Raw genomic sequence first — 25,617 nt, 5'->3', positions numbered from 1 at the left:
AGAGAAATGAAAGTTTTTGGAACATATTTTTCAAGGCAAAGATTTGAAGAAATGAAATCTTTTATTTGGTGTTACCTTACTAAATGATTTGACTTCGCTAAGGAAATCAAGCCTGTGAAACGCAAATTTTGTGGAGGCAAACATGTTTATATTAATTGCGCTCTAACACTTTTTTGGTAATTATCTTGGTCCTACTGGTCTCTTTTGATGCGATTTTCCGTCTGATTAATCGTTCTCGAAGCAATTTTAGTAGTCCTGGTCTATGCCATTTTTTGTACTTCCAACTTTTTGTCTGATTATTATTTTAGTCTGACCATTTGATTTTTCGTCCTACGGGGTAAAGTATTTTTTAAGCAGTTTTAGAGGAAGTTCAAGGCAGTTTTAGCCAAATTTTGTCCCTCTTTGATGTTTCTGTGGAGTTTTCCTTTTTTGCTGTTTAATGCAATAGAACCAAGAAGCCTTGTGAACTTTTTATCTGGCATAAAAACAGGAGGAACAACTTCTAAGAAAATGTGGACAAATTTACCGCAAAAATTGCTTTTCGTACGGGTTTCCTATGAGAATCTGGTCAAGCACTTTCGCTTCTTCTCAATTATATTCGCTAAAATTCTCCCAAATTCTTGTCTTTTTTCTCGGCAATAGCTGCAATTTTCGCAATTATTGTCGCGGCGTGCCTTTGCGAACAAATTTTTTGGATGCTTTTGTTGAAGTTTCAAAGTTTGCTCCCAGATTTTTATAGTACCAATTGAAAACAAATTCAACAGACACTTAAAACTCTTTTGAAATTCGGAAAATTTTGTGATCTCATCTGTCTGGCTTTTACTATTTCACCTCAAAACTGCAAAAATATAAGCAAAACAATGCCCCATTATCATGGCTGCACTCATGTTGCATCCTTTCTTTGCAATATTTTTTGTTATTTAACGAAATTACTCCCGAGTACGCCTTGTTTTGAAAACTCTTTGCTAAACTCTTTTGAATGTCAAAAACCGTATAAAAAGTTTCTTTGTATTGTGCATTTTTGTAATTTTTGGTTGTGAATAGAATTCTAATTGCTTTACCAAAGAGTTAAAAATGCCTTTTTCAAAAGAGGCCAGAGAGCTGTCATAGTTGTCCTCAGCTTTTTTTCAGACAACATAAAAATGGATTTGTTTTTTTTTCTCATGATCCAAAGAGGATATTGTTCTTGAAAAATATTGATCCCTGGAACATACTGGAATAATTTCTCCACGAATACTATCGTGTCTGACATTCTACCAATTGCAGTAATAAGATGCAATATCTGATGTCGAATACAAATGTTGGAACTTTCTGTGCAACGCGCAGAATCATGCGAGTTGGCTTTTTAAACCTTACTCTTTAGTTTTCTACTGATTAAAATTTCTGCAGTTCCTCCGATTTACGATCATGTATTTCACATGGCCTTAGAAAGTTAACTTGAGTGTTTGAGGGAGTAAAATGATGAACCAAATTGTTTTTTAAGTAATCGGTGTCTGTTTTCGTATGTAAAAGTTTTGAACTTTCCTTACAAGTAGTTTTTGTATTATTCAACAGTCGGCTTCTATCGACTAGATATTTATCTGTTAAATTCCAAATTTTATTATAAACACTCCTCCTGCAGGAGAACTTACTTGTGAACATATCTTTGAAAAGAATGCATCAAGTGTTTATGAATTGAAAAGAAAGGTTAGACAAAAATTTCCGCAAAATATATTCTCGCGGAAGAGAATGCTTTTTGATGAACTTGAAAATTAAGCTGGAATATTCTATACCTCTTCGAGACCTCGTGTTTTTTTTCAGAAATAGAAGGTTTCCGACCAGCCACCATGCACTCAAGCGTCCTTAAGAAGCTGATGGAATGCAACGTACTATTTGAAGTGAAAGCGGACAACTTAGCGGCCCCTGACGGCGAACACGTGTTGTACAAGAAGAATGTTCCCTCGGAATACTTCACAATGATTCTAGAAGGCAGGGCCATGATTAGTGTCGGCAAAGATAACCTCAAGTTTGAGGCTGGACCTTTCCACTATTTCGGCACGTGTCTTCTCAATTGTAAGTTCAACTTTCAAACTTTTGTAAGTATTTTGGCCTAAAAACGGAGAAAGCAAGGAAATGTTTCTGTTCAGCATAGTTGATCATTCCCATACCGTAGATTTAGCTCGACATTGTGATTAAATCAATGGGGTTAACAAGTTTCATTTCATCTATTATAAATGATGGGCTGTTGTCTTTGAAAATTGGGGCGTTGGTCTGACATTTTGCTTTGCATTGATTCTAAAAAGGGTTAAGTTGTTTACTACAATTCCTCTATGGCTGTTGTTTTTAACCTGAAAGGTTGTGTACATGCTGCTAAAGCAATTAACTTCGAAGTCCTTTTTTCTGAGCCTTCTATTGTTCCATGTAAAAGTTACCTATCAAGACCTATTTGAGAGAAACTGCCATGATTTTAGACTAGGAAAATATTTATTTTAAAAATTTTACTGACAAAATTAATGTGTGAAGTACAGGCCTTTACCTTTGTGCATAAAAAATTTGAATGGTTTGAATATATTCGAGTTGAGTTTATTTCGCTTTGAGGTGAACAAGATAGAAAGCAGTCATTTACAATAAACTTTGATTTAGTGGCACAGTTCGCAAGGAAATGTTAAAAGATTTTATCAGATCAAACTCTTAAATGATTATATGAGTCCTTGAGTTTGCAAAACTGAAACCACTAATTTTGTACTCTGTGCCTTAAGAAGGAAGTATGCCTTGTTTGAATGGGCCATAGTTAAGTTTAAGTAAATTTGCCTCCTCAGCTAAAGTTGATTGATGGTACATTTATTAGTGGTGTTGTCGCCTAGGTGTATATGCGGTTGATTGCATGCTTGTGTGTGTTACTTAATCAGTGTGTTTAAACTGGCCGGCTTTTGGTAATAGCAAGCAGTCTTGATATTAGTTGCTAAATATACATTTAATGACTTTTGTGTTTTTGTCCCACTGTGTGAAGAACCTCGCAGGGTTTAACTGGGGTGTAGGCAAAATTGGTAATTCAATGCTGACATGGTTTTCCGAAGCTGTAGAATTTAGGCGATAACTAATATTAGCAAGTTCATATTTTACAATTTTTGCCTCTCAATTTGGGATTATTAGCTGGTTTTCGCATGCCGCAACTTCTTAGGCAGTTATATTTTAGGAAATCAATGAATCATAAAAGAAGTATTTAATTGAGAGTTTTTCTATGCCTCCTTTTAATATTGCTTTAAGAAATTGGATTGTTTTTTCTTCTCAGACAGTTCTGAACGGGTCCAGGGATCAATATATATCTCTGTAGTAATTGGCATATATTTTAAATTGAGTGCTGCTTACTTGTGAATTTTCTTAACTACAGAAAACAATTATTTATTTTGACGCTCAGCTTTTTTTGAGTTTTTTACGAAGTTCTTACGATGTTATGATTTTGTTCCCTATGCGCTGTTCGCCGAAGTGTTCTCATTATAGCTGCGAGCTGAGCGGAGCTATATTGTGGTGATCTTGTTTTTTTTTGTTTCGTCGTCTGACGCTCTTTTTTTGGTTTTACATTTGTTCACACAGCAAAGCTGAAAAAGTCAAATTTTCTGAATGACTTCTTCCTCTCACTAGCGGCAATCGCGCGCGTGGCGTCATTTATCACTCACTCTAGCAAAGAAAATTAGGTAATTTGCCTGATCGGATTTTGATCATAGGTGACTTACCTCACTCAATAAAATGACTTTCACACTTTAAAGTTTGAATAGTCCAACGTCAAAGAAACTCATATGTGTAATAAAGGTCCCTAATAAAAAGCCTTCTGCGGATGAATTTTACAGCTTTATTATTTTTTGCTCAATAGATGTTTGAGCGGCGTCGATAACTTTTTCAACTTGTATCTGTATATGTTTATATCTATTATACGACCACGCAAATTTCGTTCGCAGTTATTCAGGCAATCTGACGGCTATGTTTAAAGTACTTTTTCCTTACTCTATGAATGACGTCACAGCTAAAAGGCTGGAAATATTAATCGTAATATGAAAGATTGAGAATACCAATGCTTTAAGATGAGATGTTTTGTATGCATTACTGTCTAGAATTTGTTTTTTATATCAAAGACTTTAATGAAAATTAGTTTTTCTTCAAGAATTGACGTTTACTGGGTACAGAGTTTTTAGCGCTAAATTTGCTCCACATATTTTGAAATGATGGGCTATGGTTAACAGCAAATAATTTGTAATTAATAGCCGCCCTCTTTTCCCAGCCGACTATTATAGAGCTCCTTTTTACAATTCAACGAGTTTGAATTGTATTGGGGCGCTGTCTTTTTTTAAGATCTGTTCGCACATTTTTATGATTTTTGAAGTCAAATTGGAGTAGTGATTTTGGTCACGCCGATACAGGAAGGGGAGCGAAAAAGCGAGTGATTTTGCAGTGTGAAATTTTTTTAGTCTAGTTTTGAAGTAGTGAGAAAGCGTTTTTTGAACAAATATTCGCTTTCTAGCTAGTGGTTTTTATCTCCACATGCGGCAATTTGACTTTGATTTTCGCTGTTTTTCGATTTTTTGGATTGGATTTTTTCTAAATGGTTTTACCAATCCATTCGTAGTCCGTTCTAGTTCTAGTTTTCTGTTGAGTCAATGGAAATTTTTTTAATTGTACGTCAGGACTTGTCCTGCTATGTTTTTTTTTACTTCGCAAGACACTTTTTTTGGTGTTCCTCATTCTGCCTCTTTTGACCTTTTGTGTGAAATCTTTTTACCTTCTCTAGGCTAATTTCACTTTCCCCCATTCTGCTGAAAGTGCTTTTAAACTGCAGAGCAATCTAAAAGGAACAAAAAATGAAATTAAAAGTAGAAACGGGATGAAGAATTTTAGAGGCCTCGAGTTTGAACTTTGTTCTATTTAGTCAGTTGACAGGTCTATTATTTATTGGTGTATATACCGATCCCTGTATGCTCTCACTAAGAAAAGAGATTTTGTCTGACTACAAAATCCAATTATTATTTTGAAAATCATCAAATACCAGTTGAATTAGTTTTTAGTTGAATTTTGATAAATGACCTCGCTCTCTAAAAGATTTCAGTTAATGAAATCTAATACTCATGGGGCTTTGCGAGTGAAACGATCAAATGAAATTTTACTGTTGTGTTCACATCTTGCAGTTTTTTTTCAACTTGATCTCAAATTCTGTTGTATATACCACGCTAAATAAGTTTCAAACAAACAGAGAAAATTGAATAAAAAATTCTTTTTTATTAACGTTTCCTGCAGATCGTAACCTTGATTATAGGATAGTGGCCGTAAATGATAATTTTTTCTGAAAACTAGGGAGTCTTCTAATGTTGTTAAGTTCTTAATATTAGTTTAAGTAACATTGATAATGTAAGTTTTCATAGGTGATTATATATACTCTCACTTGTCACTGTTTTCCGCGATACGTGTTAACACCGGGTTAATTAGACTGAATTGAAAGGAAACCTAATTGATATGTAATTGTATAAACGTCCCAGGACTAATTGCTGGTTGAAACTTACTCATATCTGAAATCGTGAGAACACCTAGCATCTCAAAGTTATCTCAAGTATTTGATACCGAATTTCGCAGAAAGTTGTAGGCTAAATGCACTTTTTCAAGCTGAAAACAGTGGCAAAATTTTAAATCTTTTAATACATAAATGTGTTTTCGTGATAATCAATGTAAAATATGATAATATCCTATTCAAAAAAGAACTTAATCCGGAAAAATAATCAAGTGTTCACAAAAAATCGAGAAATAGACAAATAGCTGAATTCTTTGAAACTCTTTAGAAATGAAAAGATTGCTCGGGCGATTGTGAGTAATTAAAAATTGTTCTGATTTTCCTCGGCTATAATATCGGTCTGAACGTAAGTGCTAAATAAAACTTGACTGGAGCTGCTTTTAATTGATACTATCTGGGTGTAGATTTAAATGGCGTTTAACTTTTTTTACGCTATGTCCTTTTTTTTGTCGGAACCTTTTTTTCTGGTAGCCTTTCACTGGCACTCATCGAGAGCCTTTCTTTATGAGCGTTTCTAAAACTAGCGAGGCAGAAATGTGCTCTGACAAAATAGTTTACGTAAAGCAGCCCACGTGACAATTTAAGGCGCTTTTAGGCAAAAATGTAAATAAATTTGAGGACAACGTTGTATTGAAGCGGTTGCTTGAACTAATCTCCTGCAAGTGATGGAACAGTTCCTCGAATGCATCATATAGTTATCTAACACTGCGTTGCAAGCAAGCTAGCTATGTTGTGTTCATTGTCAATTTCAGCAGCTAACAAACCTCCACCATCGCCTGTAAACCTCCCGTCACGCGCTTCTGCGGGTGATCTGCGGAAGGCGACGCTGTTGGCAACGTTTGACCAAGAGCATTCTAACAACCCTAAAACCCCCGCTCGAAGGGGTAGGGCTAGCATACCCTGGGCAGATGCTTTGCCCTTGCTTACCCCTTCCTCGCGGTCGCCCGCGAGAGTAAATAGTAGCAATACACGCTCCAGAGGCAAGTTGTATAATAAAGTACTATGGTAATTAGGCATTGCAAAAGCAACGCTATTCAAACTGCTTCATTAGTGTTCTGGTCCTAATTTCAATTTATGAAATTTTCGATTTGAAAATAAAGCTTAAGATGTGAATGGTATTATTTGATGACAATTCGGCAGATTTAATTAAACACGGAGGGGTTTTAAAGTATGCAATTTGAATAGCGGTTTTTGCCGAATATCCCGCTCATATCAAACTTAGATCTCTAATTTGAGTTACAACTAATCAAATTTTAGTAACGCTAAAATTTGCTGCAAACGAATGAATTCGCATAATCCGAAGTACTATTTGAATATTATTATCGGATGCATTTATCAGCATCGTTTGCATTAATAAATGTTGCACTTAATTGTTACAATTATGACTTAGCATCTTTCGGAGTTGTTCAAGTTTAATAAATTGTCGTATATGTCAAGTGAAATCTATTAAATTTAACTCTGTTTAGTGAGTGAGGGCGAAAGTAATCTTTACTAAGGTTGTTATAGGTCTTATAAGTGTACATTACAAGTTTTAACAATGATTGGCAACACTAACATTAACGATTGAAGACCTATGGTCAATTGAAGACATCAGATTTTATAATTTTTTAAAATATTGAAATCAAATTTCAGTAAATAGGGAAAAAATTGAAAATAAAGGATGAATTTGAAAGCTATTTTTGCTGACCAAAAACATAAGGCAGACATCCTCAGTTAACTTGCTCCTGAACGAAGCATGAAACAATTAGAAACGTGGGGTCTTTTTAATGCAAAGTTTTCGTTAAACCTTGAAGTTCTAAAACATTCTTTTGATTGCACTTCCCGAGAGACTTTTTCACGCTTGACTTCTTGATTTTTGCGTGACCTTTATTGCTCTTATTCAGTTTGGAATTCAATTAACATTAAATTGGATCTTTTGCTAAAGCAAAATGATCTATAAGGTGAGCTATAACAAGGACCTGCGAGACGATTGGTTAATGCTTCAGTATATTACGGCAGAAGTAGTAGTTTCGGATCCCTCCATAGGCGGAATTTTTTGCACTTATACATTTTTATTCAGGCTACACCTTCATCCGAATTAAGTTGCCCTGGCTGCTGTTTGAGAGAAATTCCGACATCAGCCGGTTTATGTTTATTTTGCGCGGGCTGTCTTTAAGATCTGTTCACACAATTTAATGATTTTCGAAGCCAAATGATTTTTGGAAAAAATGATTTTGGCCACGTCGAAACAGGAAGCGGGGCGAAAAAGCGAGTGGTTTTGAGTCGCGAAATTTTAAATTCGAGTGAGAAGAGTGTCTGACGAAAAATTCGCTTTCTCACCAGTTTATCGTTCACACGCGGAAATTTGACATTGATTTTTTACTATTTTGATTTTGATCTGATTGTTTTCTAAATAGTTTTCCCAATCCATTCATACTCCTGTCTGGACCATTTTTTGTTTAGTTTACAAAATTTTTTTGTGATTGTGTCAGGACTTGTCCTGCTATGTTTTTTTCTTCGTCGAATAATTATTTGTCTCGCTTTACCGTAGTTCACAGATCGTTCGACATTTTGCTGGAAATCTTCTTGACTTCTCTAGGATAGTTTTGTTGCTCGCTGATTTTGCTCAAAGTGCTTTTAAACAGCAGTTGATCAGAAAAGCTATCTAGAAGAACAGATTTAGTATCGAAAAACGAAATCAAAATAGAGACGGGATAAACCCCTGAAGCCCAGTTTTAGATGCGCCCTACTTGAACTTCGTTCCTTTAAGTCTTAGTGGATATCTCTAAGACATTGACACTAGCCCCTGTATCATCTCATTATGAAGCAGGTGTATGGATAACTACTAAATTTAATCAAAATAGTTCACACTTTATTGTTTTTGTACAACAATTAATTTTTTTCGCTCTTTTTCTGATCCTTCAATTGGTGTTATGGGAATCAATGGCGGCTATATTTTGGCAATCTGCAGTTGTATTCATTAATTGATCCCAAACGAAGTTTTTCCTCTGGACATCAAATTTGCGTGGCTTTTGTCTTGAAGAACGTACTAAATTGATAGAGCCCGAGGACATTAAGTTGCTGAGCACTAAGTATGCGATTCGCCGAAACTGATGAGACCTATATTCATAGTGTGAAGTGCTTCTTGGAGATTTAAACTCCTCGCCAGTCATTTGAGAGCATTTCGTTCGCACCCCAAGCGCTTGAAAACAATTCATCTGACCTTCATGAGTCGGTTAATTTTTGGTTGCTATTATCGAACTACATTGATTGCGGAGCTAGCTGTAATAACTCTTTGGAGAGTGAAGGAAATCTATTTCATTGAATTTACGACTTCCACATTTGACTCCAGACTTTCAAATTTGAATCCTCACTCAATGTTTCTTTGACTCAATGAGTATCGCAATGTATTGATTGCGATCATTGTCAAAAGAGCAAACAGAAACGAGGTTTTTCGCTGTACTTTTTCACGATTTTCACCTTTGACTCGTGACATACTTTACTCACTGTTCTAACTGAGGGTATTTTAAATTCTTTCACTCATTGAATTTCACAGAATAGTGAATACGGTCAATGTCAAAAGTGCGAAACCAAACGGGAAAAACCGGTAAATCCCAGTCATGAAGTCATATTGCATTGGATTATCTAATGTTCTTTAGAGCAATTGCTAGCTGATTTTATTATAAATCTTTATAGCTGTCAGTTAAGAAGCTGAATTAAGTACAGTTCTAGAATGCACACCACACCGTACAAGCACTTTTTTAAAACTTAGGGAAAAAGCAATCAATTTCATCTTTTGTCCTCTTTCAATGCCGATTTGCGTCAAGCAAATTAACGGCGGCTTTTTTGCTGCAATTTGCTGGCTATGTTTTAACTTTGATTCTCTATAAAAAAGGTTCTCGTTTTGAGAATCTTCCATTTTTAAGCTGTTTTGAAAGAATATTAACTCATGAAGTCTCATTTTTTGCGGTTCCTATACTAATTTTAGTGGTCGAATGTATGTAGGATTTCGTTTTACCGATTTTCCTCTGGTCATCAAATTTGCGTGGCTTTTGTCTTGAAGAACGTAATAAACTGTTAGAGCCCGAAAACAAAGTTGCAGAGCATTAAGTATGCGATTCGCCCAAACTGATGTGGAGACTTATGTTCATGGTGTGAAGTGCTTCTTGGAGATTGAAACTCCTCATCAGATATTTGAGAGCCATTTGTACCCACCCCATGCCCTTAAAACAATTCATCCGACTTTCATGAGTCGGTTATTGTTGTTGATAATACCGAAATACATTGATAGTAGAGATAGCTACCACAACTCCATGAAGAGTGAAAGAAGTATAATTTACTGAAGTAACGACTTTCACGTTTGACTCCAGACTTTCAAGTTGGACACCTCACTGAATGTTTCAACTGAATGATTTTCAAATTTTTTGACTCAATGAATTATGCAATGTAGTGATAGCGATCATTGTCAAAAGAGTAAAAAGAATCGAGGTAATTCGCTTTACCTTTTGATCGCATTTTTTCTTTTCACATAAGGCACGATTTTCACGTTTGACTCGTGACTCAACTCACTCGCATATTGAATTACGTAATGTGGTGAATGCGGTCAATGTCAAAGGAGCAAAATCCATAGAAACGGGACATAACCCCGGTCAGTGGGTCATAGTACATTAGGTTTTCAAAGTTCATTAGAGTGTTTGCTAGCTGAAATTGTTATTAAACTTATAACATTTCAGTTTAGAGGCTGAATTAAGTTCAGTTTGAGAATCCAACTGAATTTGCACGCCAAATTAGAACTTTTTGACATTGAAAAAAAAATTCGGTCAATTTATCTCTACTTTTTTTTCTGTTTCTGTTTCAATCCTGATGTTCATCAAGCGCGTCAACAGCGGCTATTTTCCGGCAATCTGGCGGCTATGTTTTCGAAAAGAAACGGAATTGATTTTTGTCAACATTTTAGTAGGTTTTGAGCAAACTTTAGGCTAATTAGTTGAAAACTTGGATCTTGGTGGCAATTTAGTTTTTATTTGTTGACAAGTTTTGTCAATTTGTCTTTTTTTGCTTTAATGGCACAAGAGATGTATATAAAATGTCTGCTTCTTTCAGGTTTATTCTGAAGTTTTCGGTTTCAAATAACCATTTTTTGACAAATGAGGTGTTTTTAATTTTCATTCAAACTTTTAGTTGTTTTTTAATAGCCGCGTCACATTCCCATGCCAACTGGCTATTACTAAGCTCTTTTTTAACTTCATCAGACAAAATTTGTTTCTTTGTTCGCTTAATCTACATTTAAAGAGCAGTTGCTCTGTGAAATGACTTGAATTGAGAGTTGTGGATGCAGGTTACTTAAGCTTCATTTTAATTTTAATTAGCCTTCGTTACCAGGTGGAGTGTTAGTTGGTTTTCACAGTAGATCCTTTATCATATCATTAGGAAGCACGAGTAATTGTAAATAGCAAATCCAAAAGTAATCAAACTTACACGTACTTTGGTAATTTTATTTCTTTGTTGGCTTTACGAATCGCAATCGGGGTCATGATAAGCAGTCGCGGTAGTTTTCCGGCAATCTGTTGGGTATGTTTTAATTTGCAGTGATCAAAGAAAGTTTCTCTTATTTCATAGATTTCGTATTTGAAAATATTTGTGATTAGCTAATCATATTTAAAACCCCCAAATTTGCTTTTTTGCTAGCTGTTTATTTTCTTTTGCTCTATTAGAGTCTCATTTTTAATATAATTTCACATGTTTTCTGTTTTGTGTGTCTCTAGGTTTTCATTTTCTCAAACTTTGTTTCAGGGCTTGTCCTATCTTTTTTCTTATGGAGGCACACTTTAAATGTGCATATTTTAAAGAAAGAAAGAAAGAATTTATTTCGCTAATGCGAGGACAAATTACGAGGTCCTGAGACCTTCTGTTTCAAAATGCCCATATACACACAACGGTATTCAAACTCAGAAAGCAAAAAGAAATTTCACTAACTCATTATTACTGACTAAATACGAGCTTTTCAATTTGTGAAAAAAGTCAGATATAATTTTATTAGAACCATTTTCTTCAAAAGGTGTAATAATTTCCAAGTATTTCAGTTTGTTAAACAGAATTGCAGAATTATACCTTACAGAGAACCTTGTGTTTTCTTTTTGCCAGAGCTAAGACTTAAAAACCGTTTTCTCTGGCGTCTAGTTACCACTTTTGATTCTTCATTGCAGTACTTTTCGCTGTGTAAATTAACTGATTTTAGTGTTCTAATATAGTGGGGATCCCATTTTGAATAAATAGATCATTTTCTTCTGCATCATGAGAATCGGAAGCAAAGAGGCATCTTTGCAACAACCATATACAAGGATACCTTATTGAATAATTGGTTCAATGTTTGATATGTAGTAAAAAAGCAGTTTGTTTCCTGGGCGCAAAGTGTCACAGCTTCAATATTATTCCACATTGCTTTCCTAGTTTAGCCCTCACAAATTCAGTATGGTACTTGAGCGACAACTTGTTAACAATTAATATCCCTTGGTATTTACACACAAGTTTGTTATTATTATTTCTTGGCTTATTTGAAAACAATTTGATCTTGCTTTTTTCTCGCTGAAATTTAACTTAATTTTTTTGTGATTTAGGACCAGTTTTTTTGCATTTAGCCATCCGTGCAAAGCTGTGAAGTCGTAGCACTAATATTTGTATCATCAGCAAACAATAAAACATTAACACTTTCGCAGCATGAAGGAAGATCATTTATATAGATAATGAAAAGTAGAGGTCCTAAAATTGATCCCTGTGGAACTCCACAATCAATATCGTTCCAGCCTGAGGATATTCCATTTACAATTATTCATTGAAATCTGTCTCTTAAATTTGATTTGATCCAATTAAGAGTGTTTCGTCTTAGCCATATCTCTCAAGCTTTTCCAGTAAGAAAGGGTGTTTAATTGTATGGAAGGCTTTTTTGAGATCCAAGAAAAAATTGAAGCTATAATAATGGGTGTGCATTTTTATTTTTTCTGTCAATTCTACAAGAGCGTCAATTGTACTATGTTTACTTCGAAATCCGAAATGTTTGTTTGAAATCGGATTGATTTTCTCAAATTAAAAATAGATCCTATTGTACATTATTCGCTCATAGATCTTACTGAACAGATTTAGAAGGGATATGGGGCGGTAGTTACTTTCTTCCGTTTTGATCCTTTCTTTGTAGATTGAATTAACATTTGCTTGCGATAGTGATTGGGGGAAAGCACCAAGTTGAAAGGAATGATTGATAAGGCGACACAAATAAGGTAGATTTACACTTGCAGAAATTTTAATCAAATTATTACACACTTGATTGTCACCAGAAGAAAAATTGTTGTATATTATCAGTTGTTTCTTTTTAAATCATTTTCATTCGTTTCAAAAAGCCACATCGTTTGTTCAACTCTAGGGAAGGTTAGATGATTTGTTGTAATCAGATATTTACTTAACTTAGCATCTATTGTAGAAAAGTACTCATTGAAGGCTTGTGCATTTTCATAATGCGATTGTTCATCGTATTTTTGGCGACATCAATCAAGAATGGGAATGTTTGATTTACTACTTTTTTCCTTGTTTGTTATTGAGTAATTTATAAGTCTGTCTTGAGTTACCTAGGCAAGAATTAAAATTTTCGTAGTAGAAATTACGTTTCGCTCCTTTGATACCTTTTTCGAGTTTTTGCCTGAGATTTTTGAATGAATCAAGGGTTTTTGAGTTCGACTTATCCTGTTTCCACCTTCTATATGCAAGATTTCGTTTGTTTCTTAGGTTCTTTAGACGATTAGATAACCATTTTGGAGTTTTTGTTTTTGTTAGTCTTATCGGGGCAAAAATGTCGGTAACTTCGAGGAAATATTTATGAAACTGATCAAAAGATCTGGAAGAGTCTTCCTAATTAAATACATTATGCGGGTTGAGATGACTTGTCGCTTATATTCATGATGTAGATGAGAAATACATTATGCGAGTGAGATGACTTGAAAGATAATATAGATAATTTTGCACTTGTGTGGGGTTTTTGTACAAACTTAATGTCTAAGATTTTGTGAAATCGCACTTTTCAACTCCTGTTGGGGACCAAGTAATTTGAGTAGGGTAATGGTCTGAAAAACTGCTGAGTAAGAACATTTATTACTTCGCGATTTAAATTTTGATGAATAAAGTGATCATTGCAAGTTGAAGTGCTTGTTTTTCTTGTAGCTACCATTGTTTGTATTTGAAATCCATTTGATTTTTTTGTTTTTAGGTAGTTTTTACTGATTAGTTTTTTTTCAAAGGTATTTATGTTAAAATCACCACAAATTACAGTAGCAACATTGGGCGTCGATGCATGTTCGAGAAGCTTATCTAAAGTGTCGACAAAATCGAGTTTGTTTTTTCTCGGAGTATTGTAGCACGTGGCTAACCTGAAAACACAGCTGCGTGCTTGTACTTCAACAAAAATTCATTCATCAAGAGGAATTGTAGTTCTGTCATTACATTGATATGAGGTTTGGTTTGAATCATTACTCCTCCTCCTCTAGTATCTTTTCTGTTTTTAATTAGAAAATGATCATCTCCATCGACTAAGAAATTTCTGGCTTCATTTTCATTGTTTAACCAAGTTTCAGAAAGACGTCATTTATCGGGGGAATGTTCAGGACTATATATTAAGGCTTCTACATCATCAATATAAGCGACAAGAGAACGGGAATTTAAATGTAGAATGGAGAGGCGTATACTTTTATCATCTTTGGAATAAATGCACTTGTCAAAATATACAGAAAAGGAGGGTTTATGACTTTTATACTACATGGCTGCTTGGTTGTTTCCATCATTGCAGAGTCTATATTCAACTGAACTGATGTTTCAATATCTATCAAAGGTGCTTAATTGCTGATGCTTCCGTTTCCATTATTTGTGTTTTCGTTGTCGCTTTTTGCGAGATTTATAATCTCCAAAAAAAAATTATTGGACGCCACTGATTATTACGGTCGCCTGCCGAGAAGTTGAGCTGTTCTCTGTTTGTATCAAAATGGGAGACATTCTGAGTGATCCTTGTTTGATTGTTCGTTTCGAAGCAATAGTACACGTCCTCGAGTTTGTAACCCAAATCTACACCCCCTTCGTACAACCCATTGACGCTATAATAGATTGTACCTTCTCTGATGTACGTAGTATTTACCCTAACGTCTCTCTTCAGAAGCCTCACGAAGTTCAGTCTAACTTTGCTTAAATCTTCATAAATTTTCTCATTCTGAAACTGATTGGATCTTACTAAGCTACGCTTGTTACGGAGCATCTCTATTTTAACTGTTCGACTGGTAAACCTGGCTTTTATTGGTTTATCATCTAGTCGAGATGGTAGACGATGTGCAATTGATAAATCGTTTTTGTCGATTGGTACTTTCATCTCATCTGCAATAATAAACTATCAAATATTTTTAATTATTAAGTTTATCACAACAATTAGGCTATTTTTTTTATTTAATCGTATTTCCTTGTTTAGATTGTTTTTATTAATAGCCGCCATCAGCCTCTCAAAGGCTATTATTTAAGGGCTCTCCTTTTTAAAAATTCGCTTTAGCTTTTGATCATTCTGCGTTTTACTTAAGTCACGATTTTCGCGTTTGATTTCTGACTTGCCTCACTGTTTCACTTTTGACTTCTGACTTACGTCACTGCTCCAATTAAATGGGTTTTAAATTCGTTCACGCATTGAATTGCGTTATGTAGTGATTAAGGTCGAAGTCAAAAAAGCGAAATCAAAACAGGATAAGCAAATAAAGACCGGTCATTAAGTCCTGGTGCATTAAGTTACCAAAGCGATTGCTAGCTGGTATAAGTAATATGTTTAATAGCGCTCATTTTAGAAGCTGAATTCAGTGTAATATTGGAATCAAACCGAATATGCAGATTTTGCACACCAAATAAAAAAAATTTTGACACAGAAAAATTATATCAGTTTCTATCTGTTATTTTTCTATTTTGTTTCAGTCCCAATATGCGTCAGGCGAGTCAACGGCGGCTATTTTCCGGCATTTTACCGGATATGTTTTTTGTCACAAATTAAAATCATCCTTTTGTTTCTGTGCGATGGGAAATAGTGGCGACTTTGTCCCATACTTTTAGAGGATGTTTTGCTGAAAAATGGTCTAGCGAAGTTTTCCCACGGCTGGACGTTAGAGATGCGGTTTTAAAAGTGCATGACATCATTTTCTTCAGATCTTTTGTGTGATTGGTGTATCCACCATAATTTTCTTACTGAGGAAAGACTGAATAATTTAAGTTAATTATCAAATCAGAGCTCTAAAAATCGACGAGAACTATTATTGTAGAACTCAATAATTTCGGTTCTCTCAATATCAAAGATGAAAGTGTGCTCAACTCTTTGCGCTCACACATTCTAATATTTTCCTCATTAGCTTTTTGTTGTCAGTGAGCCTAAATCATTTGTTTTGTGGTTGCTCTCGGGAAATGAATGGCCAACAATGTAGAACTCTGTAATTAATTGATCCCAAAGGATGTTTGTAGCAAACATAGTAATCCTGTTGGTCTTTTTTTAAATGCAATTTTTCCCTGGACGGATTTTTCGTCTGACCCATTTAACTTTTCGTCCTCGAAAACAGGATAAACAGGTAGCGGCCAGCGGGCGTTATGTTCTCTTTAGAACCTTTCAGCTCATTAGTCTCCATGTATGCGATTCATAGAAACTGTTTTTGAGACTTATACTTACCCCCCCCCCCCCCCCCGCACACACACACACACACACGCGCGCATCAGCCCCCACCCGCGAGCCACCCTCAATCCCCACCCCGTTCAAGCCCATCGTTCAAGCCGTAAGGGCCCCGTGCAGCCAAAGACCCAATCCCACGGAGCCAGCCGGTCGTTTGAGATCAATTCGCCCTACGTTAGTCGGTTATGTTTACTAGACAAAAAAAAATTATGTAAACGCGATTGACCCGAAATCTGCTTGCTAAGCAAGCGAAACCATGCGCACAAACTCCAGCTTGATAACCTTTAGGTGTTAAAAGCTGACTGAAATAAACTTTGGGACAATGCTAACAGTTGTTCTTGAAAAAGTTAATTGATCTTCTCCGAGATCTGTTTGCATTTCGATTTCCATGTTTGAAATAACTGAAACATGGTTTTTGCATTAACTGAAAATTGGAAAAGCATTCGTTTTTAGTTAATCTGTGTTGGTATTTTCTGTAAATGACTTCAGTTTTTCTCAAGAGTAATGTCAGCATTTCCCGTCGACTATCTTTTTCTGTTCTATAGAAGAAAGAGAAAATTTGGATATAAATTGAAAATATACTTTAGATTTTTGAGTATATTTGTATGGACATCTACATGTTTGTTTGTTTTTATCCTTGTTATTTTCCTCAAAGCCTTTATTTGCATTTTTTCTCCTATGTAGTGTGTTCTTATCCATTTTCCCAATGACAATCTGTTCCGGTTTTTAGTGATTCGTTATTGCGGCTGCATAATTGAGCGCAAAATTGTTACATAGGGTGCATAGTTTATCCATTGACATTGATTGATGGATTAAAAAGTTGATCCCACGGCTTTCCATTGTCAGATTTGACTTCAACAAGGCGGCTCGTTAATGTGCGTTCGCACATGATGTTCCGACCCGAGCTCATCTACATTTTTGACTAAAATGTCAACCAAATCAAGAGATAACAAAAATAGATGTTTGAGTTTAAAACAATCGTTACACATTCTATCTACTAATTGAATTACTAATGCCATGCTTCATTACAGCACCAACGTGACCTGACATTGAAGAGACTAGAAAAAAAATAGCACCAACAAAATTTTGGCGGCAAAAAATGAATATCTAAATTTAAAAGCACCTGGTAACAACGTCAAAATGCAGTCAGATAAAACCTTAACTACACAAGTTTACCTTTTACTAACTATACAGCAGATGAAAAGTTTTCTTAACGAGACTAGGTAACAAGCCGACAAAAAGAACGAACAGTGAGGCGAAACTTAAAAATTAATCAACATTTTTTGCACCAAGAAAATTCAAAAATCTTAAAAAACATTGGTTTTTAATAAAAAAATCCTTGATAAATTACTAAAAAGTCATTACAAAACCAAAAGCACCCGTCTGTGGTCAGACTATGCCATAGAAACAAACTAAAGAGAAACTCAAAAAATTACAAACGATTTGCGAAAACACAAACCTTTGCTACCATTAAAATCAATAGCTATCATCTGAATATGTATTTTTAATTCAGTTGTTATTTCTGCTATTTCAGTTGAAGGATTTATACTGAAAGATTAAATAAGTTTACTTGGGCCACATTTAAAAACCATTGGGATCTGTTATTACGCGATTGTTCTGAAGGAAGAGAAAAAGAAACGCAAAAAATGGCCATTCAATAAACGTTCAGAAAAACGAAACAACAGTGGCACATAATATCAATATATATGTTATTTCTTGAAATACACGAAATTCGATGGGACATCTGATTGATGAATAGAAGTTAAATTTGACGAAAGGAACCTATTCGCTATATACTGAATGTTTCGAGCAACATCATTCATTCAGTCCTCAATTACAAGCCTATGAGATCTGTGAGCAATTTACGGCTACCTAAAGAACAAAAACAGCGAATTCAGGAAAAAAAATTGAGCGACAAAAGGGTCGAAGGCATTAAAAAAATGAACTTTTCACTAAACACTCTTCAATTTTAAATTAATTTTTCAGGAGCAATGGGAAAACCTTTTTTATCAATATAATTTCAAAAAATCAACAAATATAAACAAATACATTAGACGCACGAAAATTGCGGGAAAACACGTATTATCAACGCCATTAAATTCATTAGCCTTCAACGGAAGCCAGTATATACAATAAATGATGCCTCGAGGGGACAATAAGTTTTTTTGCCAATCGTATTTCATCAATAAGACCTTACAACAAGTTAATGACTATGAAAACAACAACAGAGAGAGGCAAAAACCACAAATTCAGTAGAAAAGTGCCTGAAGAAAATGTCGAAGCAACTCAAATCATAAGCTCTTCCCTGAAAACTTTATTTATGATCCGTTGAACTTCTTCCCTAAACCAATAGGGACTCTCAGCAGTAAGATGATGTGATAAGATTTCAAAAGGATCGAAAAACAAAATAAAGTACCCAAAAAAAATATGAATTCTCGTGGCATTGATGTTTTAAAACTAATAGGTAGAAGATAAAACCGCTAACCAGATTAATTTTGGCTATAGTAGAACGGAAATGGATTCTGTTAGAACCAACAATGACCAAGAGTATTCACGAAAAAAAATTAGGAATGGTTGAATTTCAAAAAAGTTTCGAAAAATTATTTTTAAACCCTTAACAGCCAGTAAACTCAATCTTTCATCGGAGCTCAATGACGATGCTCAGATATAACCCATAGGGAGGAAAATGATGTCTGTCATGCATAGATAGTTAAAAAGACATCACAATAAGTCTTATGACAGAAAACAATAACAAAAACAGCAAAAACTAAAATTCAGTAGAAAAATGCGAGAAGAAAGTGTCGAAGACAATTAAACCATTAGCTATTCTCTGAAAACTTTCTTTGTGATCCACTGAACGTCCTCTCTAAGCCAATTGGATTACAATAATCTTTGGATAATGTGATAAAGAGTTCAAAAGTGACCAATAATTCAAAAAATCCAAAAAAAAAATTTAAAAAAATTGAAATCTTTGTCATTGAAGTCATATAACCAATAGCTAGAAGATAAAACAGCTAAACAGAATATTTTTAGTCGCAGTAAAAAGCAAGTGGGTCCAGTCAATACTGAAACTCACTAACAGTTCAAGAAAAATTTAGGAATTGTTATTGTTCAAATAAAATTTTCGAAAAATGATTTTTATTTTAACAGACATTAAATTCAATAGCTTTCAACGGAAGTCAATAAAAACGCTCAAAGATGCCCCGGTGGCAGTACATTTATGTTTGTCATGCATAGGTATTCATTATGAGATCACAGTAAGTATAATGACTATTAAAACAACAAAAAAAAAACAGGAGAAAACCAAAAAATCAGTAGAAAAGTGCAAGAAGAACGTGTCGAAGCCATTTAAACCATAAATTTTTGTTTAAAGTTTTTATTGGTCATCCACAGAACATCGTTTTTAAGCTAATGGGAACTGTCAATATTTGGATAATGTGATAAGATTTCAAAAGTAACCAATAATACGTAAAAATCCAAAAAAAAATTTAAAAAATTGAAATTTTTTGTCATTGAAGTCATATAACCAATAGATAGAAGATAAAACCGCTAACCAGTTTAATTTTGGTTGCAGTAGGAAGGAAGAGGGTGCTCTCACCCCTGGACTGACTTACAATTCACTATAATAAGATTATGATTCTTTAATATTCAAAAAAAAATTCGAAAAATTATTTTTTAAGTCTTAACAGCCATTAGCCGCCCCCTCAATGAAATAGACATGTTCACTTAGTGCTCATTATGGAACATATTGCACTGTTAGTCAATGAATCCCTACCATAGGACTCCAAAAAAAATAGTAAAACTTCAAAAAGAAATTCAAAATTTCATTCAAAATTACGAAAACTCAGAATCGAAGCCAAAAAAAACATGAGCAATTCCTTGAAAACGACGTTTTTTGTTCATTGCGCTTCATTCGACTATAAAGGAGTTTTGTCATTAATAGAACGTCGATATAAAATGTGACTTGTCTCTAGGTGACTTAAAAAAGCAAAAAAGAGAAAAGTTTTATTAAAAAAAGGGCTCTCAATTAGAGTTCGATTTTTTTTTGATAGTGAACTTCCCTATGAGACCAGAACTAGTCTTTCTATCGCCTTGCATTCAACTTTTACGAACTCAAAATTTATTCTTTTTATAGAAATTTGAATTAATGTTTTCGTAAAAAAGATCTTAGTTTGAAGAAAATTGTACTAAAAGTGAACAATCATGCTAAAGATCCCATTGTTCACACAAAACTTCAATCCTCGATAACTCCTCGAAAAAAACGAAATTCAAAAAAATCTTTTTACTTTTGAATTCTACGCTGGACCAGCTTTTTAATGATACCACTCACATTTCTCTACGACGAATATATCGATCGGCCAAAATTCACTGAACAAAAAAAAAAAAACCCATTTGAGTATATAGTTCCTTCCCCCACAAGTGGGGTCGGAACAATTACACTCTGATGCAGCTTGCATGGTCATTGAGCGTTGAATTCTCTGGTAACTGCTTGGAGCCCTTTAGTTCCGTTTATACAGCTAACGGATTGAATGCTAACCGTTTCGCTATAGTACTTTTACCTCGGAGCGTTTTTCCTCATTCAAAGTAAATTTTGCATGCTGTGATTGAAAGTCTAATGCAAATTTAGAGAAATTCTTTTGTCTAGGGACTGGTTTTGCGTTTTGATGGATTGGATCTTTAAGGGAGCTTTGACGAGAACTAGGTTGGCCAAGAAGTTGTGATTTGTAATGAAATGAATTATAGTAAAAGTATCAAACTTCAAAAGTATCCCGTTGTTGTTTACTTAATGTTTGACATGACATTTACACATTTAAGTATGCATCTATTTAAAGTAGATAAGTTCCTCAAGTACCAAATATTAATAGCAGCTGTGATTTTCGACTTTCAACGTACATTTTTGAGTTATACAGCTAATTTTTTTTTTTTTTTGGGGGGGGGGGGGGGGGGGGGGGGGGGGGCACCGAATATGATTGTCCAAAGAACTGGCGAATTATTGAACAAAGAGATATTTCGGGTCCATTTTGTCCCCCCACCATTTACGCCCCCCAGTTACAAATTATATGTTGTTATATAGCACGTTACTATGTAAAAAATAGCACGTTGCCTGGGGGCTTAAAAAATATGAGCCCACTAAGCTGCCCCTCCCCCCAGGCGCACGTGCTATTTTTTACATAGTAACGTGCTATATAACAACATATAATTTGTAACTGGGGGGCGTAAAAAACAGAGGGGGGGAACAGAATAGATCAATTATTTCAATCAATTAGTCAGTAATCTGTAGCTATTTTTCTCTATTTGGATTGCTGCAAAAGTATAAATTTAGCGTAACTATGTTGCGATGCTCTTGTTTTTTTTTACAGCTCAATGGAATTTTGATTCTATTGGTGCGCTATCTTTTTGCGATTCGATAAGGAGTATTGTCTTTCTATCAACAATTTCCTGGTATAAAATTAATGCAGGATTTGAAACACTTTTACTTCTGGTCAAACATTCTTAAAGAAGGCAGAGTAAAGAGTGACTTTTCTTCGCACCGCTTTTCTCAGCGGGCAATTCTTTATTGTTCAAGTGCGGGTATCTGTTGCAGTTGATTTTAACTTTTTAATAGCCGCCGTCGGCCTCAACGGCTATTATTTAGGCGCTCTTTTTTACAATTCAAAGAATTTGAATTGTATTGGGGCGCTATCTTTTTTACGACTCGAAGAGGAGTATAGGTTTTCTTAGTTTTTTCTACCGGAGATACTATTTGTTCGGGTGGTTTAACCTAATAGTAAAAGTGAGTAAAATTGCCATGTGAACTAACTTTTTCTGAGCGAGAGAAGTTTTCCGTTCATGCGCTACTTTCAGTGAATGACTTTTTGACTTTGAAGTTTTTGAGAGATTGGCGCATACAGATGAGAGTTTTAAGCCGCGTTTTCGTCCATTTGGCACAAATTTTTGTATTGTATGTTGGCTTCTTGTAGAAGTAAATTTTGATGCCGTATGATTTTACAACCATCTCTAATCGATACCACAATGTTTCTGAGAGCTTAATATTTCTTGTAATAAGTAAGTCTAACCAAGTCTTCTAATAGGTAAGTCTTCTTGTAATAACCAAATTAATAAGTAAGTCAACATCTTTTTGATTATTCCTGAATTGACGTGAGGCGTTTTTGTTTTTATAAAATTGCACACATACTAATCCGATTTTAGCGGTTTTTGTGAGTTTTTAGAAGTTTTTTTGTACTTTGAGTATATTTACCATAAAAAATGTTTTGGTGCAACATCGGTGTTTTTGGTTTCGTTTTGTTGCCAATTGAATTTTTTTTGGCCTTGACTCCTCAAAATTCGCTTAACATTTTTAACTAAATTGAACATTTTTTCTTCAAATTGTTTTTTCGCAATTGAGCTGTTTTCACTTCTTAGACAGGAAAATGGCTATGTAATGTTCTTAAACCTCAATTGATTAATGACAAAAACTCATGTTTTTATCTCTTTGATTTCTAATTAGAGTTTCCAATTTAGTTTTTTTTATTTTTCAGAAATTGCTAATTAGTTTTAAAAATCTTTTTCACAATGTAAGTATTTTCCACATTCTAGCATGTTTCTTTCTAACATTCTCCTAAGACCTATAGTTTTATTTAATTGAAAATTGAAATTATTTAATTGACGCACTGCCTTTATTGAATTGAAAATTATCAATTTTAACTAATGATTTTTGTCTTCTTCCTTTGAATTTTTCAGTTTTTTGTTTGCAATTGACATGTGAGCTTTTGGTAATTGAAATTTTACAAATTTTGAGCAACACTTTTTCTGCAATTTTTTCGAGCAGGGTTTGGTAATGCACGATTTTTTTGCGTTTGAATATTGTTCTGTCTCTTTAGTCTGTTTCGTGATAAATTTTGACTGATTAGTTTTTCGGTCATGGTTTAGTATTATCGCTTTCAAGCGACAATGGGTGGTTAAAAATAAAGCGGCATTTTTTTAAGTTATCATTTGATTACTGTTTTTATGTAAAATGGTGTTTGGATTGAGCGAATTTATGGAAATTGATAAACTTTGTGTCTACTTTTGGCCGTTTCTTGCGGCATTTTAATTTTTCTTCCAAAATAAAGTTTTGGGAGCCTTGCATGTCTTGAATTTTTCTGATCGTGTACATTCAATTACGCAATGTGGTGAATACTGTCAAATTCAAAAGATCAAAATCAAAAGAGACAGGATAAACCGATAATGCCCGGTCTTTAGGTCATTGAGAATTACGTTGTCAAAGTTCATTAGTGTTTGCTGGCTGACATTGGTATTAAACTTATTAGCTTTCAGTTTAGAAGCTGAATGAAGTATAGTTTTAGAATCAAACTGAAACTGCACTTCAATTTTTGACACATTTTGAAAACTTTTTGACACTGAAAAAGAAAAAAATTCTGTCAATTTATCTCTTCTGTTTCAATTCCGACGTGTTTCAAAAGCGTCAACGGCAGCTATTTTCCGGCAGTCAGCCGGCTATGTTTTTTGTTGAAAAAGTATGCATATTTATGTTAGCAATAATAAGGTTTTTTATAGCAATCTGAACTGAGCTGATAAATGAAAGGAGTTTTATGCTAATTGGACTGTTTTTCAACTGTTATGTTGCAGATTTTTAGACTGTGTTAGCAATTTCGGTACCCGGTTTTGTGTTAATGTACTTATTGATAGCCGCCCTCAGTCTCTCAATGGATATTTTTGAGGGGCTCACCTTTTTTTACAATTAAAAGATTTTGAAATGTAGTGGAGCGCTGTCTTCAAGTTCTGTTCACACATTTTCATAATTTTTGAAGTCAGATTGGAGTACTGATTTTGGTCACGCCGAAACAGGAAATGGAGCGACAAAGTGAGTAGTCGGTTTTTTGGGGCGGATTTTTTTTCTAAATGGTTTTCCTTACCCATTCATAATCCTTTATAGGTCTGGATTTGTGTTAAGTCATAAAAATTCTTCGAATTGTATGTCAAGACCTGTCCTGCTTTGTTTTTTATTTTGCTTTACCTTTTCATCACGTTTTTCGTTTCACATAAGTCACGATTTTCTTGTTTGACTCGCGACTTACCTCACTGTTTCAACTGAATGGATTTTAAATTCTTTCACGTATCGAATTACGCAATGTAGTGAATGCGGTCAATGTCAAAAGAGCAAAATCAAAAGAAACGGGACAAAACCCCAGTTATTAAGTTATAGTACTTTAGGTTTTCAAAGTCAATTATTGATTGCTAGCCGACCTTTGTATGAAGCCTAATAGTTTTCACTTTCAATTTGAGGGCAAAATTGTTGTTTGGAAAATTTTCTTCTACGGGCGGCCAATGTTTGCTATTACTTTGACACTACTTGTTTTATCAGAATTTTAATGAAGTTTTCAGTTTGCGTAATTGTTATTCTGAAATATTTTTAGTTAGTCTCAATATTTACTGGAATATTTTGCTGTCTTATGATTGAATAATTCTAATAATCCTTTCTTGTGATAGTTAGTGGGTTTTTTTTACTTTGACACTAATATTAAAAAAACATCTGTGAACTTAATTCAAGATTTTGTTGTCTTGCCTCCTAGTCTTAGTTCCCTGGTGTAGCATCGTTCATTTCAATGAATATCTTTAACAGCTAAAGGTTTCAGTGACTTTGTTACCAGTTCAAGAAGTTATTTAATTGCTCTCGAACAAATAATTTTTTTAGTTCTACAGGCTTTGGTCTGATCATTTTTTTTCGTCTAACCATTTGAGTTTGCGTGCTCAAAAATGGGATGTACAGGTAAAGCCTGAATGGCATTGTCTTCTCTCAGTGCAGTACGGGTCACTAGTCTCTAAGTATGCGATTCAGCTAGACTGTTTAAGAGATAAACATTTATGATGCGAAGGGCGATTCTTGGAGCTTGAACCCCTACCACTTAATCACACCCCCCATTACAACCGCTCCCTTCCACTCCCACATACTCACCACCAACCTCACTACTCAATTAAGCTAGCCTTCCTAAGCTGCAGATAGATATTGACAAAGCCAACCACTGGCCATTCGTTTGAGAGCAGTTCGCCCGATATTTGTCGGCTGTGTCTAGTTTTTGAGCTGTTAATTTTGTGGACTTTTCAAATAGTCTCATTAATGACAGATATCTGGCTTAATAATGAGGTGTAATTCAATCTATAAAGATATTTTGTTAAAAATACCGATCTTCATTTATAATTTTGACATTTTTCGCTTTAATGAAATATTGGTGATTTTTTCCTATGTTTGTCTTTGAGACCACGTATTTGGGAAAATATTTGTCGGATATTTTGTTTGGCAATTTTTTGTGCATTGTCCTACTTATTTCGTCTTAAAGTTTTTGAACAATTTCTAAAAACCCTAGGCGCAATAACTGGCATTATCTTGGTTTTTTGTCTGCTG

At 34.5% G+C, this 25,617-nt stretch overlaps 2 protein-coding genes across 3 annotated transcripts in view; both read left to right on the top strand.

Moving 5' to 3' along the window:
- LOC142351224 (mediator of RNA polymerase II transcription subunit 22-like) overlaps positions 1 to 25,617 on the top strand; it is a 595,906-nt gene that overhangs the window by 167,810 nt on the left and 402,479 nt on the right. The window lies entirely within an intron of this gene.
- The window catches only part of LOC142351221 (metal transporter CNNM4-like), a 520,873-nt gene that overhangs the window by 484,196 nt on the left and 11,060 nt on the right, over positions 1 to 25,617 (top strand). Inside the window, exons 6-7 of one of the 2 annotated variants that reach the window (XM_075403352.1) lie at positions 1,801 to 2,052; positions 6,286 to 6,513. In XM_075403352.1, the coding sequence (XP_075259467.1) occupies positions 1,801 to 2,052; positions 6,286 to 6,513 (480 nt within the window). The remainder of the gene's footprint in view (positions 1 to 1,800; positions 2,053 to 6,285; positions 6,514 to 25,617) is intronic. The other variant, XM_075403353.1, reaches the window with a different exon arrangement.

The sequence above is a fragment of the Convolutriloba macropyga genome, chromosome 12 (assembly GCF_964194025.1).
Source record: "Convolutriloba macropyga chromosome 12, txConMacr16.3, whole genome shotgun sequence".
Taxonomy (NCBI): Eukaryota; Metazoa; Xenacoelomorpha; order Acoela; family Convolutidae; genus Convolutriloba; species Convolutriloba macropyga.
Note: the sequence above shows the minus strand (reverse complement) of the source record. Positions and strands in the feature narration are given on the sequence as shown.